Source organism: Megalobrama amblycephala, linkage group LG12 (assembly GCF_018812025.1).
Source record: "Megalobrama amblycephala isolate DHTTF-2021 linkage group LG12, ASM1881202v1, whole genome shotgun sequence".
Classification (NCBI taxonomy): domain Eukaryota; kingdom Metazoa; phylum Chordata; class Actinopteri; order Cypriniformes; family Xenocyprididae; genus Megalobrama; species Megalobrama amblycephala.
The window spans coordinates 1,620,258-1,639,437 of NC_063055.1; the positions used below are offsets into that span (position 1 = coordinate 1,620,258).

The following is a 19,180-nucleotide window of genomic DNA, read 5'->3' on the forward strand; positions in this document are numbered from 1 at the left end:
TCTACATCTAATAAGACAAAAAAATTGCTGAATTTATTAAAATGACCCCGTTCACTGATTCCTAACACTGTGTGTGGTTATCTGATGATCCACGACTGTTTTTGTGTTGTGTGAACTGGGTCATTTTGTCTTGTATATTATCTTTTATGTAAAATATCTTACTCAGGACAGTATTTGTATTATCTCCCTTATTTTGTTAAAATTATTAACATTTTCACAGATTCTGCAAGTGGTTCACATACTTTTTCTTGCATCTGTACATATATACTAATATACATCGAACAGCTGGAAAAGTTGTGTGGCCTTCGAATATTGTTGTATTTTTATATTTTCATATATTTATATTTTATTAAAGTTAACATTTATTTTATTATAATATATCAATTATATAATATTAATTATATATTAAAGATATTTATTATTTTAATTGACCCCCTCAACAACTGAAAACCTGGACAGCCTAATTTTACAAGTGATTTCTAGATCATGTAAATTACTAAAATTGTGCATTTTTACACATTTTTGTACATTTTATACACTTTGCTTCTTGCACAAAGCTCATAAGTATTTTATCGAGTAAAAACTGAGAGTAAAAAATACATATTTTACTAATATCGAATGACCAGAAAAGTCAAGAGGCCTTTGAATATTGTTGTATTTTTATACATTTAACTTTTAAATATTCTTACTTTTTATTTATTTATTTATTTATTTATTTATTTAATCTATTGACTTACAGCATTTAGTTAAATATATTATATATATTTATTTATTTATTTATTTATTTATTTATTCACCCTATCAACAACTGAAAACCTGGATATATGATGTAGCCTAATTTTACAAGAGATTTCTGGATTTCTAGATCATATAAATTAATAAAATTGTGCATTTTTTTCACATTTTTTGTACGTTTTTTTTTTACGTTATACATTTAACTTTTAAATATTCTTACAGTATTTAGTTTATTTTATGATAAGATATATACAATATTATATCTGAAAAAGTCATATAAATTAAAAAGAAAAAACAATTCTAATAATGCCATGCTATAAAATATTTTAAAAATACAGGTAAAAATTGAGAGTAAAAAATATATATATATTTTTACTAAGAAATCACGAACGACAAGAAAACTCACAGGGCCTTGGAATATTGTTGTAAGGGTTTTAAAAAAAACATGGTACAGTTGTACTGTGTCATCAGATAAGCATTTGCTGTATGTTAACAAAGGGAACAGAATTACAAAAAATGTACTTATCAGTTTAGACAAACTCCACATGCGGTTTTATCTAAATACAGATACAGATACAAATCATTTTGCAATTGCAACAGATAGAGATATTGGCTTTGCTCTAGTGTGAATCCTTTGAGGCTGCTAGTTAACAGAGAGTTACTGCAGAGCTTGCAGAAAAAAAGGACTTAAAAGACTGTAGCTCTAAGCCATGACTGCAGAAGACCCAAAACACACACACACACACGTGTAGATGCATCGTGACCGTCCTGCGCCAAAGGAAGTTGGTACAACAAAGTGTCCGCTGCCCCTGTGATGCCCAGTATGTGAGCGATTATGCCCACTTCACTAAACAGATTCACACACATACAGTATATGATGTACTACAGTAAGCTCAGAGGGTACAGTAGATGCTTTGCTGTGATGCAGCTTTCGGTGTCAAGTGTTTCAGATAAGACCACTGTATTTCCTGCAAGAAAAACCCAAAACGCATTCTCTCACACACACACACGCACACACACGCACACACTCGGTGGAAAACCCCGTGATAAACCAAAGTAGTTCAACACCTCCACTATTCCCACACACTGTCTGGGGGCGGAGCCTCTAATCTAACAATCTGGGGGCGGAGCCTGTCATTTTGATGTCTACAAATCATGTCTTGTTGCATTTAAGATATTGCATTTAAGATAAACAACCGTCAATGAAAGAATCATAGCGGAGTCAGGGTTATTACTAAAACTAAAACCATTAAAAAAAACTTGCAATATACTTGCAATATATTAAACTTGTTACTTGCAATATATTAAACATTAACTGAAATAAAATAAGATTAAAAAAAAAGTAAAATAAAATAAACTTGGCTAGTTTCCAAGAGAATATTTCTCATTTTCATTTAGTTTAAGTCAAAGTACTAAAATAATCATAATAAAAAAATGAAATGAGAATATAAACACTATAGACTTTAAAAAAAAAAAAAAAAACTGTATTACTAAAATAAATACAGCATTAAAAATAATTAAATTAAAATTAAAATGGAAAATTCAAAAAAAATTTTATTTTTAAATATCATTAATATTATATTACAGATTTAATATTAGTTTTTATAAATTCCATTTTAATTTTAGTAAACGTTTTAGTAACTTTGCTGTATGTATTTGTTTTTTAAAAATATATTATTTTAATGTTTTATGTTATTGTAATAGTTCAAGTTAATCTAATTAAATTAGAAATTAAATGTTTAAATGTTGTTTTTTATATTTTATTTTATTTCAGTTAACGTTTATTTTATTGCAAGTAACAAATATGTTTTTTTAATGGTTTAAGTTTTAGTTAACGATAATATTCTTGATTCAAACTTCATGTAAGAAAGTAAAACAAGCGTAGAACTAAAGGACGTGTCATGTTCTGCCTGATTAAAATTCACCTTGAGACTGCAGATCCTTCTAAGAGCACCTTTGGCTGTCATTCCTAATGAGCAAAGTGGAAACTGTGGCCGTACGCTACTACATTTTGGATCGGCCGCATGGGGAGCTGCTGCCAAAAAGCATCTGGCTGAAATTATTCATTCCACCAGTCAAGACAAGACAAGTGCTGACCAGAGAGAAAGAGAGAGAGAGCGAGAGCGAGGGGAGGCGTCTTGGCTCTCCTACATCACCTTTACAGGTTAATTGTATTAAAATGCTTCAGTGTGCAAACGTGATAATAATACAGAAGAGGCTGCTGTAATGAACTGCCCTCCAAGTACAACAACTCATCTGTCAGACAGCCTGTAAAACACACACGTGACAACTAAAGCTGAGGTGTGTGCTGTATAAATATTCTGACCCAACCAATGGCGTGAGTTTGGGGCGGGGCTACCTGTGTGCCTGACAAATAGAAAATAAGAGGCAGAGCGGAAGAAACAGAGAAAAGTTGCTACTTTGGCACATATGGGAGTGGCTGATCGAGAAAGATTGACATAGAACCGCTAAATCTCCAACCTTTCATTTTAAACAATGGAAAATAGAGTGACAGAGCTCGTAATAAAACAAGAATAAACATTAGCTTGACTTTTCGGAGATGGCAAGAACTCAGGGATTTGAAATGTCGTAAAAGCGACGCAAAGATGGTGTTTTTATGACTCAACAGGTGAGTAAGGTGTTTTATTGAACAGATAAACTGCCATATGTATCTCTCTAACAGAGTTCAGTGTAAAGCATTATCTATTGTGAAGATCGTTTCATTGTGGTTGTTGTAGCTGTGCTGGAATTTATTTTCAAGGAAGTACCGTGTCTATTAATGGGTAAAGCTACAGTAACGTCTTCAGCTAGACAGCTTGAGATAATTTCCATCTAAACTGTTTATATCCCTTAAGCCTAGTAATGAGTGTTTTATGAGCAGGATAACCATATTCATCCACACAGTCACGCAGAGCCGAAACACAACCAAAACAATGTTCTTCCACAAAATGCATGCAGTTTTGTTTTTTTAACCGCTAAAAGTTACATAGTGCCCCTTTCACAAGATGTAATGTAAGTCTCTGGTGTCCCCAGAATGTTTGTGACGTTTCAGCTCAAAATACCCCACAGATCATTTATTATAGCTTGTCAGATTTGCCTCTATTTGGGTTAGGGCTGGGCGATATATACACGGACAAGCCACGCAAAATCGCGTTCAGTATCAAAGATGAATCGACTTCGATAATGAACCCGATTTTGCGTGGCTTGTCCGTGAACTACGGCTCTGTCTATTAAAAGGCGCTCCATTTTAAAGCAGGTGATGGCGATTTAGCGGTAATCAGGGAACCGGCTTTACTGACGAAATGCACATGAGAATCGCATGCAATATATCGCCCAGCCCTAATTTGGGTGTGAGCAAAAACATGCCGTTTTTGTGTGTGTCCCTTTAAATGCAAATGAGCTGCTGCTCCCGCCCCCTTTCCAGAAGAGGGCGGAGTTTTAACAGCTTATGCTTCGATGAGTTGATTCAACTCATCCACTAGCATGTGCCATCATGTTCATCTTTTGTGTTGAATTGACCCTGATTTGTGAAGCATGACGGCATGGCAACAACACTCTACTACAACAACTCTTCCTCTTTTCTAAGCGGCCGTTCACATATCGCACCTAAAAACGCATCGAAAGCACTGCCGCGTCACTTTCTCTTCCTTTCCACAAGCACTTGCACTCCCGTGGCATCTGTCGTTGCAATGCAACCATTAACTGCGCTCTCCACGATGATGAAGAAGTATTTTTATCATGATGCAAAACGCGATATGTGAACAGCCCCTAAAGCAGCCCAACATGGCCCCGCCCCCTTTGTTGTGTGTTCTCGGGGGCGGGGTTTATGTAAATTTTAGGCTTAGCGATGTCACCAACCTGGGAAGAAGCTCGTTGTAGTCCCTACCAGCCGTTTGTTGTAGTCCTTAAACAGAGATTTCTATAAAAGAAAATATATCCCTTTGCATTGAACTTTGAGCGTCGTAACTTTGCAGATGTTGTTTATGCTCAAACAGCAACATTACACACTAACTAAAGTTAAAAAAGTCAAATCATTATCAACCACCCCTTTAAGCCTTACCAATTTAAATATCCAACACAACAAGACATGAAAGAAAACTTAATTCAGTACTCACATGCTTAATTTTCTGTGCGAAAACATCCGAAGCGCGCCTAGAAAGCCGCCTCTCAGACACCGTGTGAACACTGAATTGAGTTCTCTTTTATGTCTTCTTGCACTTGAACAGACAAATTCACTCAAAATGATGTCAAAATGCCCGTCTTGGTGAGTATTCTAGTAAACACAGTCGGTTATGTCTTAAGAGAAAACGTGTGTAACAGTTTATTGGATCCGTGCAGCTCTTAAAGTAACGGCAGCCTAATGACTACTTTTGTCTGTGTCCTTAAAGGATTAGTTCATTTCAGAATTCAAATTTCCTGATAATTTACTCACCCCCATGTCATCCAAGATGTTCATCTCTTTCTTTCTTCAGTCGAAAAGAAATTAAGGTTTTTGATGAAAACATTCCAGGATTTTTCTCCATATATCACGCATGACCTTTCTAACATGATTATGTCATGCGTGGCGCATCACAGAGCAGTGCAAGATGAGCATTTGTGGTTAAAAAGTATATAATTTTCATTTTGTTTAGAAAATGGCTGATGGTTTCTCTAGATAAGACTCTTATTCCTCGTCTGGGATCATGTAGAGCTCTTTGAAGCTGCACTGAAACTGACATTTGGACCTTCAACCCGTTGAACCCCAGTGAAGTCCACTATATGGAGAAAAATCCTGGAATGTTTTCATCAAAAACCTTCATTTCTTTGCAATTGAAGAAAGAAAGACATGAACATCTTGGATGACATGGGCATGAGCAAATTATCAGGAAATTTTAATTCTGAAGTGAACTAATGCTTTAATGTTCATCTAACAACAAAAGATTTTGGAACAATTTATTGTGTCCTTGCTCAATAAAATGTTGTTCATCCGTTTGCTGGGAAACTGCTGCTATAGACTTTACCTATATATAAGTTTCATTCTCAGTAAGAATTCGCAGGTATGAGACTCTATGCACGCAAATGCCCTACAAAAAACACTAACACAATACAAACCTGCATTCAAAGAACACACTAACACGTTTGTGACCACACACACCACAACATTCACACATCAGCTCTGATGAGTTTCTCACGCTCAAAACAGAGCTGTGGAAATCTTACCATGACAACTACCCATCCTTGAGGGTAAACGGAAACATCACAGTCAAACACACTCATACACAACACAATCAATCAATCAATCACAGGCATAGCCATCATTGTACCTGATCCCTCCACCTCTAGAAATGACTTTAAACACTACTTTCTGGCAGATAAACTACTGGACAGCAGCATGAAGGGCAAAAAGCTGCCAGATGCATGAAACAAAAACTTTATGACCAAGCAGAAGCATCTGCCAAATGACTGCTTTAGCACTCGACTGAATGAAAGCATTATGCACTAATCCTATTGGCTAAAGCTCACCTACTAACATCTGCCTTTCAGCAAATCAGATATCACGTAACTTAATTAATATTCATGAGCCAAGCCATGGCGTAGAACACAGGCTGTTCTGTTTGAATTAAAGACACAAAAAATTAGTCACACTATAAATTAGCTTGCCGCCGACTATAATAAAAGCATTTCTAGGTGTTCGTCAGGGTCAGCATAATGTTTTCCGATGACTGTGGGCGTGTTCTGTGAAAAAAAAACTTAATGCAAATGACAGCTATGTGACACCTGCTGCAGTTTACATACAATCTCAATCTCCAGCAGAATCTTTATTTCTATGCATTTATCCAAAGCGACTTGCATTCAAGCTATACAACTCATGCATTCCCATGACATTGTAAGCGCCATGCTGAACTGTTTGTGCTTCAGGAAAGCTGCATAACTGGTTAGTTTAGTTTTAAAGCAGGCATTTAAAACTTATTTTTAATATTGATTAGCTGATGAGATTTATACTGTGATTTATAATGCGTCCTTGAATACAACACTGTATATCTCTGGCCAGTCCATTGAGCAAGACAAATGATTGCAGTGTCACTTTACAAATCTGTGTTAAACGTGTAAGAGAAGACGTCTACAGCACTGCAGAAAACCACAGATTCTCTCCTGAGACAAACAGACCGATTCAGTCTGGCCAAAGATCAAACCCCATTCAAACACACACAATCACATCTGACACAGTCTCTGCACTGCTGTTCATCACAGACACTCAATCTGTACCTCTGTTGTCATTCCTTATTAGAGATGAGATGAAACCTCTAACAGTCAGTATTAAAGTTGAGTGTGTGCGTCATCCTGCAGCGTTTGTGCTCCAGACACAAATAATTCCCTGAAACCATGTGTGTTGTTGAGGAGAGGGTGCTGCTACTTTACTAAGTGATCAGATGCACCACTTTTACCTGTTGGACCCTAAAACAGGTAAAAAAAAATAAATAATATCCCACAGATGCACATAGAAGCAACCCAGAACACCTTAGAAACCCCTAGCAACGCCTTGGCAACCATCCACAGCACCATAGCAACTGCATAGCAACACCTTGGCAACCAGTCAGAACACACTAGCTACTGTTCCACATTGCAACATGCTAAAAACTATTTAGAAAAGGCTGGCAACTGAATAAAAACATGCTTAAAACCTTCTTAGTCAAGTCAAGTCAAGTCACCTTTATTTATATAGCGCTTTTTACAATGCAGATTGTGTCAAAGCAGCTTTACATTGATAACTGGTACATAATTTGGCTGCACAGCAGCTCTTAAATAATAGTGTCAATGCAGGCAGATCAGAAGCATTGTTGAATAAATGTCAAGAATACTACTGAATATCAAATGTCAAGTGTCCCCAACTAAGCAAGCCAAAGGCAACAGCGGCAAGGAACCCAAACTCCATCAGGTGACATCAGGTGGCAAACAAGTGGCAAGTAGGCGTTAAAATGGAGAAAAAAAAAACCTTGGGAGAAACCAGGCTTAGTCGGAGGGCCAGTTCTCCTCTGGTTTCTTAGAAACCACATAGCAACACCCTGGCAACCACCCACAGCACCATAGCACATGAATAGCAACACCCTGGCAACCAGTCAGAACACACTTGATATTGTATAGCAACATGCAAAAGAAATTGAGAAAACTCTTGCAACTGCAAAAAAACGACCTTAAAACCACCTTAGAAACCACATAGCAATGCCTTGGCAACCATCCAAAGCACCATAGAAACTGCGTAGCAAAACCCTAGCTACTGCATAGCAACTTGATAAAACCCTAGCAACTGCATAAAACATCCTTAAAACCACCTTAGAAACCACTCAGCAACACCCTGGCAACCATCCACTGCACCATACCAACTGCATAGCAACACCCTGGCAACCAATAAGAACACTCTAGCTACTGCATTGCAACATGCTAATATATCATTTAGAAACCCCTCCCAACTGCATAAACATGCTTAAAAAACACCTTGGAAATCACATAGCAATGCCCTGGCAACCATCCACAGCACCATAGCAACTGCATAGCAACACCCTGGCAACCAGTCAGAACACACTAGCTACTATTCCGCATCGCAACATGCTAAAAAGCCTGGAAACTAAATAAAAACATGCTTAAAACCACCTTAGAAACCACATAGCAACACCTTGACAACCATCCAAAGCACCATAGCAACTATGTAGCAACACCCTGGAAACCAATAAGAACACACTTGATATTCTATAGCAACATGCAAAAAAAAAAAAAAAAGAGAGAAAACTCTTGCAAATGCATAAAAATGTGCTTAAAACCACCTTAGAACCAGATAGCAACGCCTTGGCAACTAGTCAAAACATGCTAGCTATTGTTCTGTAGATCAACATGCTAAAAAAACATTCAGAAATCCCTAGCAATTGTATGAAACCATGACAAAAAAGCACCTTAGCAACCACAAAGTGATGGCCTGGAAGATTCGATCAGATTTACCTCATTTCTCTGCAGGGCTGAGTGATGTCAGTGTGACCTTAGTGACCAGCTGCTGTTTATTAGACACCGTACCATACTGCATACTTACTGCACATGAGGAAACTGACAGATCCAAGCAGTAAGGGAGGGACATCACCACGACTACACACACACTCACACACAGATAAATCTCAGAACGCTAAGTCTATTAAGAGAGCTCCATCTGGAAGAACCAGGACACCTAAAATAAGCATGCATACATACAATTCATGGTCCAAAATTTTACACACACAAGTTAAAATGCAGTAACTACTGCAACAATGAAACAGAAAAATCTCTTTATAGTTTTCTTATTATTGAATTTTGAATGATTTGACATCAGCTTTCTGATCAAAGTTCAGTCAAACCCATCTAATCTAAGACACCTAATTTTTACACATAACTCAAAATGAATTTTGAATAATTTTTCTTAATAACTCAATTCATAATTTCGTTTAATTTATTCAATATATTTCCAAATGAAGGCGCCCCCAAATGGAAGGAAGGTTTTATCAGATTTAACTCAAGTCTAATGGTTATATATAACAATGGTTAAGCAAACCCACACAAACCCACATAAATGACAACACACCTTAGACATATTGCTTTTAGATAATCCCCATTAAAATGACTAAACACCATAAAAGAAAACTTTATGCATGTTTAGAGTGTTTAAAAACTCCCAAAGGGAGGTTTTGACAGTTTTAGTTCACTTCTGGGGACAATTTTGTCCCACAAGTATAACTAAAAGTAAATCCATCCAACACACACACAGAAAGAGAGAGAGAGAGAGAGAGAGCATCTGGAAGTTGGTGAAGCAGTGAAAACACAAATTCATCATACAATGACATTGATTTCTCATTTTAAGCTTTCACAAATTAGCCAGAAGTCCTAAAAATCCAGACGAGTCTGTGGCACATTTTTACTTTCAGATGAACTTCAATTTAAATTAACTTTCTGTGCCCATTTTTGAATTCACATGCTGGTTAGTACCAGTGGCGCCTGCAGCTGTACGGCTGTACGCACTGTGCGTACCTTAAGAGGGCGCTAATTAATGCAGTTTTTATTTTTTACATAATTTTTAAATTGATTATTAAAATCTATCTGCGTACACTCATGACATATTAAGAGAGCAAGAGAGAATGAAAATAAATAAAGGTGTGCGTGTGTACGTGCGTCCATGGGATATGGGTGAAAAGAAATCGGATTGGCTAGTTTAGTTTCGTCGTTTTTTTCCACACATGAAAAATGACGTTACAGATAGTTAATGTTTAAAAACAGGCTCAAAACGATTAAACGCTCTCTAAAACAGATAAATTCGACTGAAACATTTGCAAAAAGGCCTAAACTATTGAGTAGGGATGGAGAAATTAAGCCTATTAAATCTCCGAAGCTTTTCTCTAAATGTTTCGGGAAAAGGTTAGCATCAAGAGTGTCGAAAACAACGCCATCTTGTGGCAGGTAAAATATACGTCACCCATAAACTTGAGTGCGCAGCTCAGTTGTTTTATCGATTAAGCACAAACAAAAGCCTGACGACGCTAAATGTGTTTATTTCAATAATATAATTCACATATTAAAGTCTGGCAATAGATGAAATGGATCCAAAAAAACAATAATTAGGCCTCTAATAATAACTAGATGAAAAAAGTTTGTCGAGACAAACTTTAAGTTGGCTTGAAAAAGCCGGTCCAGAAAGTTTGAAGCAATTTTAAAAGTTTTCAGTTTGAAAGTTTTAGTTTAGTAGTTTAGATAGATAGATAGATAGATAGATAGATAGATAGATTTGGTGTCTTTGCTAGGGTGTTGCTATACCGTTGCTAGGGTACTCGGGGTGGTTGCTAAGGTGTTGCTATGAGGTTGCTAGGGTACTTGGGGTGGTTGCTATGAGGTTGCTAGGGTACTCAGGGTGGTTGCTAGGGTGTTACTATGCGGTTGCTAAGGTATTCTGGGTGGTTGCTAGGGTGTTGCTATGCAATTGCTAGGGTACTCGGACTGGTTTCTAGGATGTTGCCAGGGTGATTTGTGTGGTTGCTAGGTGGTTGCCATGGTGTTCTGGGTGGTTGCTATGTGGTTGCTAGGTTATTCTGGGTGGTTGCTATGAGATAGATAGATAGATAGATAGAGGTCAGGGTAATCAAGGTGGTTGCTAGGGTTTTGCTATGTGGTTGCTAAGGTACTTGGGGTGGTTACTAAGGTGTTGCTATGATGTTGCTAAGGTATTCGGGGTCTTTGCTAGGGTGTTGCTATACAGTTGCTAGGGTACTCGGGGTTGTTGCTAAGGTGTTGCTATGAGGTTGCTAGGGTACTTGGGGTGGTTGCTAAGGTGTTGCTATGAGGTTGCTAGGGTACTCAGGGTGGTTGCTAGGGTGTTACTATGCAGTTGCTAGGGTACTCGGACTGGTTTCTAGGATGTTGCCAGGGTGATTTGTGTGGTTGCTAGGTGGTTGCCATGGTGTTCTGGGTGGTTGCTATGTGGTTGCTAGATTAATCTGGTTGGTTGCTATGAGATAGATAGATAGATAGATAGATAGATAGATAGATAGATAGATAGATAGATAGATAGATAGATAGATAGAAGTGGTCAGATGATAGATAGATAGAGTTTATGAGTGTGAATGAGTTTCAATGGATTAGAAATAGTACATAGAATGGCAGCTTTATTGAGTCTAATGGGCTTCCGTAGTTTAAATTTGAATTTTGACAGTTGGAGTTTGAAAGTCTTGGCTCATTTGAACATTCCGTCAATAAAAGTCAATGGGATTTTTCCGAGATTTAATAGTCAATTTTAGGAAAACCGTAAGTTGGATCAGTTAGAAAAGATATAGCACACTAAGTCAGAACAGTCTGAAGATCTGACCCGAGTTTGGAGTTTGTAGAGTTAAATCTCTAGGAGGAGTAGCAGTCAGAAATTTTAGTCTCAGAAGAAAATAGCATAACAGTAACTTGGCTTTTGCAAGCCAACTTAATAATACTAATGCATACTGAGTTGTTTGAGGCAAGTAATTGTGCTGTTATTTTATTGTAAATACTGTTTATACGACAGAACATATGATGATGTAGTATAGGCTACAGGCTTATATATATTCAAAATGTTTAGTAAATAGACTTCCATATGGTCTGGGTTCAAACATTCTGACACGCAAAGTGAAGCTTCACTTGACTAGAAAAAAATGCGAGGATCGTTTCTCTGTAAACATACCCACATTTCGGGACAAAGCTGCTCAGAGACAACGTAAAAAAACAAAAAAAAAAATTCAAGAAGCATTAAGCGCATCAGAGTGCAGTTACATGCATTGGATTTTCTAAGTGAGGAACATGAAAGAGACAGTCGATCACTCGATGTGTACAGCATTAGATCGTTCCCACCAACTCACTGATTGATTTAATCGTGTTTTTGCAGACAGCAGAGATAAAATCCTGCAGGCGCCCCTGGTTAGCACCATCACTATGCTGTTCTCCAGACTTAGCTAAGCTGCATTGCTGGTTAACCTAGTTAAGAAGAAAGGGACACCAACATTCAGATCACATTGATGTCACTCATCAGATCAATGTTCAGAGTCATTGTGGTTTGATAAAGAAACGCTGACTCAAACCAATGCGAGGAAATCTGTAGAAATATTTTTACTAATAGCATCTGGTGATGTTATTTCCACGGAAATGACACACTTCGCCATTAAAAGATGTGCTGTAATAAACACAAACATGCACCAAAATAACACACAGCTCTGTTTTCCACGGAGCATCCCATGTGTCCTAATTTAACCCTGAACTGTTCTACTTTAGGTCATGTTCTCTCATGAGGGAAAACAGTGGCCTGCGGCAATGGCATCATGCAAACGGAGAGCCCTGGGGACGTGCCGATCAGTGTGTGTGTGTGTGTGTGTGTGCAGAGAGGGACGGTCTTCTGAGAACTGCACAGATTTTCCAAACAGTCTAAAAACCCTGAAGCTTTCTTTGTTCATCGAGTTGACTTCAAATGCAGCACACACTAGAACATGAGAACCACTCAGTCTCTCCACTGACGCTCTTTTCTGACTGTTTAACCTTGAAAGGTGTGCTTTTGATGTGTGGGAACTTTATTAAGTGGTTATACAACTAGTCATTTAGCAGTTCACACATTCACATTCAATTCAAATCCACTTCACATGCACTATAAAAAATGACTTTCTTTATTTAATATCTAAACATTCTTAAATCAAGATGCATTTACTCCAGAAGCGTTTAAAAGGTCTTGTTGGGTGCTTGATTATGATTTGATGTTTTTAACTTTAGTTAGTGTGTAATGTTGCTGTTTGAGCATAAACAACATCTGCAATGTAAAGACACTCAAAGTTCAATGCAAAGGGAGATATTTTCTTTTACAGAAATCGATTTTTAAACGGCTGGTAGGGACTACAACGAGCTTCTTACCGTGTTAGTGACATCATAATCCTAAAATTTACATAAACTCCGCCCCCGAGAACACACAACAAAGGGGGTGATGCCATGTGAGTGTTGCTGACATGCCGTCATTTTACGCCGGACTGCTTCACAAAAGAGGGTCAATTCAACACAAAAGATGAACATGACGGCACATGCTAGTGGATGAGTTGAATCAACTCCACAGCAACTACATAAATTTATCCACTAACCATTCAGAAACGTCTAAAAGTTGTAACTTCTTCCTGAGTCTCTCCATCAGTGTCGACTCCGGTTTGAACAATGTAAGGCTGAACACTGTCGTCATTTTGGCTGCGTGAGATTCTCCAGCTTTGTTGTTGTTGAGCTGTTAAAGCTCCGCCCTCTTCTGGAAAGTGGAAGCTCATTTGCATTTAAAGGGACACACACAAAAACGGCGTGTTTTTGCTCACACCCAAATTTGACAAGCAATAATAAATGATCTGTAGGGTATTTTGAGCTGAAACTTCACAGACACATTCTGGAGACACCAGAGACTGATATTACATCTTGTGAAAGGGGCATTATAGGTCCCCTTTAAACTGTACCAAAACTAAGTGAGTTTATGATTAAAATAAGAAATTCAATTCAAAAGGGAAACAAGATTATTTTTCTGACACCACTGACAGATATTTTGTTCTTGTTTTAAGCATAAACTCACTTAATTTGATATTTTCAGGAAAAAAGACTATTTCCTTCTCAATTAAATGCATCATGATTTAAAGTCAAGTTTTTAATGTTGTTTATATGTCTGTTTTTATGTGCTTTAAGGCGGGGCTAATTTGCATATTCATAGAACTGCGTATACTAAATGAGGCAAGGGTGTAGAGTTACATTCAAGTTATTTTAAGGCATAAAGACATTTTTTCTCAAGGAAAAAAAAAAACATTTAAAGGTGCCCTAGAATCAAAAATTGAATTTATCTTGACATAGTTGAATAACAAGGGTTCAGTACATGGAAAAGACATACATTGAGTTTCAAACCCCATTGCTTCCTCCTTCTTATATAAATCTCATTTGTTTAAAAGACTTCCGGAAAACACACGGATCTCAACATAACACCGACTGTTACGTAACAGTCGGGATCATTAATATGTATGACCCCAATATTTGCATATGCCAGCCCATGTTCAAGGCATTAGACAAGGAAAGGCAGTATTCACGTCTGGATCTGTGCACAGACAAGGTAAGCAAGCAAGAACAACAGCGAAAAATGGCAGATGGAGCAATAATGATCCATGATATCATGATATTTTTAGTGATATTTGTAAATTGTCTTTCTAAATGTTTCATTAGCATGTTGCTAATGTACTGTTAAATGTGGTTAAAGTTACCATCGTTTATTACTGTATTCACGGAGACAAGAGAGCCGTCGCTATTTTCATTTTTAAACACTTGCAGTCTGTATAATTCATAAACACAACTTCATTCTTTATAAATCTCTCCAACAGTGTAGCATTAGCCATTAGCCACAGAGCACAGCCTCAAACTCATACAGAATCAAACGTAACCATCTAAATAAATACTTTACTCACATAATTCGAAGCATGCATACAGCATGCATGACGAACATCTTGTAAAGATCCATTTGAGGGTTAAATTAGCTGTGTGAACTTTGTAAATGCACTCGACTAATATAGTCGAGAGCTCGTGTGGCAGGGAGCACGCGATTTAAAGGGGCGGCGCGCTGCCAAAATCAGTGTATAGTTAATGATGCCCCAAAATAGGCAATTAAAAAAATTAATTAAAAAATAATGTTGGGGTATTTTGAGCTGAAACTTCACAGACACATTCAGGGGACACCTTAGACTTATATTACATCTTGTGAAAAAGCATTCTTGGGCTCCTTTAAATATGTAATTTTGGTGATCAAAGATGAGTTTTAAGGGATACAATTATTGACTACAGTGGAACCTTTTTACATTGCAAAACAAACACTGAATAAGAAAATCTATTTTTTGCACTGCATATGAAGTGGATTTGAATTGAATGTGAATGTGTGAACTCGCTTAAACACTTACTAAAGTTCCCACTCACCTTTCATTGTTAAACATCCAGGAAAAGTGCATCAGCGGAGAGAGTTATTTGCAGTGTGTATCTGAGACTCACCTGTGTCTTGTCTGAACTGATGCATGGACTGCAGGTCTATGACGTACGGCGCGAGCTGCGGATCCACCTGTCCCAGTATGACGGTCCCACGTGCGTCTCCCTTCAGGACGTTTTCGATGTGATGGCAAACAGCGGCGCTGTATGGCCTCCAGCGGCCGTGTTCATTCATCCATTCCCAAACCACCACCCTCGCCATGCTCTGAGACGAGTATCCGCCTCCCAGCGACACCAGAACCCCGGAGCCGGGTCGAGCCATTGGATTCAACTCCACACCAACAGCAGGCAGAACGGAATTTGTGACAATATAAGCAGGAAATAATCTTCCAAGAGAATGATCTTAATAAAAAGACACTGTGAACATTCCGAAACTACACGAGCTGCTGTGGAAGTCAATGCACGTCCTGCAGCAAAATGAAATAGCCGCTGCTCTGTTCACATTAGGGATTCGCCGATGTAATTCAGTTTGCCCACATAAACTAGATTAGTCTCTAGTATTCCAGCTCTGGAAGTAATCATGCTCTCCAAAGTAACTCCTCCTCAGAAGAATAATCCAGAATAGATGATCTGGGATATGCAGTGGGAGGAGTCACTGTTAGTGACGCTCAGAAAATCCTGCAATCCTGAAGTCCAGTTTTCTGCTTTAGTCTGAAGTAATATCGTGTCTAATGAAACAGATGGAAAAAAGAGAGAAAATCAGCCAAAAAAAAAAAGAGAGAGAGAAGACAATTTAATTTAATTAAAGGTCACACTAAATAGCAGTAGAGTTATCATTAAGGCCGTGTGTCCACCAAAGCTTGTAATGATACGGAATTTCCGCGAAAGTGTTACAAGTATCTCATTTCACAGATTCTATTTTGTTCCATTATTATGCTTGTTGTCATCTTTTGACAGTGTACAAATAGAATGTGGCGGTTGGTCGGTGTTGTGTTTGTCCCGCCCCTCCTCCACTCTGATTGGACGGCTACAAAGTGACAGTGATGAGTGCTGTGTTTTACCCAAAGTTCAACAAATCTTCAACTCGAGGCGACTGGTAAAAAATGCAGAGCGCTTGAGCGTAAAAAAGATGCTCAGCACCTCGTTACGCTCCTGGTGTTTAAAAAACGTGGCGCTCCCATTGAAAACGATTGGAAATGTACATTAGCCGCTGGAAAAAAATGCTTTGGTGGACACACGGCCTAAGGGGCCATTCACACAGAATGAATTTTTCTGAATTTACTTTCAATTGCACCAGATGAACGTGAATGGCCTCTTTTGCAGTGCCTCGCACATGAGCGCCACGTTTTTAAGACGCAGTGTCATGTTAAAAGAATTTCAGTGGACCAATCAGAAGAACTCGGAGGTGGAGCAAGTGTTGCCAGCTTCTGTTTACAGTAGCAAGTTGGTGTGGCAACTGTTTTATTTGTTTGTTATTGCATCAAAAATGCATCTCAAGACCCTCGCTTTTTTTTTTAAACCTTTTTTTGCGTTTTAGACGCAAAGACGCGTTCTGTGTGAACGAGCCCTAAGTCTTTTTGCCATTTTTATATTGCAGTAACACCATTTAAATTAAAATTTGTGATTGCTTTCATGTAAAATTATTTAGTTTTATAGTAAAATATACTATAGTTGATGACAATTTGATTTATTAAACGATATGTATTGTGAAAAGCGCTATACAAATAAATGTGAATTTGATTTATTATTGAACTGGAATGTCTCAGATGCATTATGGAGCTTCAAATTTGAAATACATTTGTGACCCTGGACCACAAAACAATACATTGTATGGGTCAAAATTATTTCTTTTTCTTTTATGCCAAAAATCAGTAGGATATTACGTAAAGATCACATTCCATGAAGATATTTAGTAAATTTCCTACCTAGATATATCAAAAACATATATTTTTGTGAGTGGATATGCATTGCTAAGGACTTCATTTTAAAGGTGATTTTGATTTTTTTGCACCCTCAGATTCCAGATTTTCAAATATTGTCCTATCCGAACAAACCATACATCAATGGAAAGCTTATTTATTCAGCTTTCATGATGTATAAATCTCAATTTCAAAACAATTGACCCTGGTTTTCTGGTCCAGGGTCACATTTAGATATTAGTTATAATTGTTTACATTGCAGTTTCACTATAAAAAAATATTTTCATGATTTGTTATCAACATTTTTTCTTTTTTAAAATCAACTTCAATATTTAATGTGGTTCAAATAACATACTATTTTGAGTTTCTGTTGATTAAATCAATAGTTGTATTAACTCAAATTTTAAATTTTAATGAACTCAAAATTTTAAGGCAACCAGGAAACTTACTTTAAGTTAAACAAACAATTCTTTTTTAGTGTTGACTTTTGCCGTGAGTAGGTTACACTGATGCCACATGCAGAACCTGTAGGAAATCATGTCAGACATTTGCATGCGAACATGATAGACTGAAAAATCACTCATACCGAGAGAGAGAGAGATCCCTCTCCTCCTGATGCCCATGATCAGCCCTTTAATAAGCCATAATGAAAGATCCTGTATCAGTGATCAACAACTACATGATCGCTAAACATCATAAACTGATCATAAATCCAAAATAAACCCTTCATATGCTCCTCACTCCGCCGCGCGTGATGTTCTGCGCGCAACCCAAACCCGAATCTAACGGGGAAATAAGCGCGTGCGATCGCATATGTGGCCTCAAATTTGGTCTATTATAACCCAGTTCTAGCCGAACATCTGCCTGAGGTCCATGTAAACGGGCAGGCGTGTAAAAGAGCCGGTTCTGCTCGTAAATCTGCTCTCGATTCATCTTCATTTACGAACAAATGATCTCGTTCTCCTCCATATGGACTCGCGATCCGCGTCTCCTCTTGATTTGATTCGATCAGAAACTCATCAGTGCATCACACCGGATCAGATGGGACGATTTTCTCCACTAAAGCGTCTCACGCAGGTCTAGTCAAAGCGAGGATTCATTAATAGATATAAAATGCGCGCTCACTGATCTCTAGGAATAAATGGGACACACGTTTATTTATTCAAGTGGATGGATACAACATCGTACATGCATTATAATTCATTTTATTTGATTTGTGTTTTACCTCAGAATGGACGCAGAAATGAGGAAAGAGGAATCAGTCACCTGTGATGTGAAGCGTCTCCGCCGAACCGTGACGAAGAACCGGAGGTTTGATCCAGAATAAAGGACGCAAAAAGCATCTAACCGGCCTCAAACGAAAGGCCGGACAAATAAAGTGTTTGTAGATCACATTCCCGACACGAAATGAGCAGAAGAGAGTCAGAATTCACCGTGTTCTGCTGTGCATGAGCTGTATTGGCTGTTGCTCATGTTGTGCGCATCCTCCGCCGCGCGACTGTTGCTCGTGCGCGCGCGCGCGTGTGTGTGTGTGTATGAGCAGCTCTATTTACCTCAGCATGGAAATTTCAGCATGAGAAAATCAGATTTTCCGTTCAGACGATCTCATGCGGGACTTCCACCTCAGAAATCCCTTAAAGAGAAACATAATACTCATGTTGTTTAAAAATATAATACATTGTACAAAAAAAATGGTGTATAAACAATTTTCACTAAGAAATTGCTAGTAAATTGCACTATTATTTACAAAAAAACGTGAATTTTTGAACTAGAAAGACTGAAATAGTATTTTTTTTTTTGCAAAAGATAATCTTTGTTTTATTAAGCCTACTTAAAAATCATTTTTACAGTGTATAATAAATCACAGAACATTAGCCTACTAAAACAACAGCAATAATAAAAATAACAATTTTGGTAACATAACAAATGAAACCATATTGTAAACTATACACTCTAAAAATAATTAAAAAAATAAACAAATTTACAGTAAAATACCGTTTTCCGTTGAAACAGTAATATACCGTAAAAACAATGCATTCTGAGTAATATTATTA

At 37.6% G+C, this 19,180-nt stretch overlaps 1 protein-coding gene across 3 annotated transcripts in view; it reads right to left on the reverse strand.

The window, feature by feature from the left end:
• dtx1 (deltex 1, E3 ubiquitin ligase) overlaps nt 1–18,647 on the reverse strand; it is a 46,017-nt gene extending 27,370 nt beyond the window's left edge. The window contains exons 1-2 of one of the 3 annotated variants that reach the window (XM_048209684.1): nt 18,393–18,641; nt 15,274–15,935 (exon numbers count right to left, since the gene is read on the reverse strand). In XM_048209684.1, the coding sequence (XP_048065641.1) occupies nt 15,274–15,529 (256 nt within the window). In that variant the 5' untranslated portion in view covers nt 15,530–15,935; nt 18,393–18,641. Of the gene's footprint in view, nt 1–15,273; nt 15,936–18,351 lie in introns of all 3 variants that reach the window. The other 2 variants (XM_048209685.1, XM_048209686.1) reach the window with 2 other exon arrangements.
• Nucleotides 18,648–19,180: the final 533 nt, after the last annotated feature.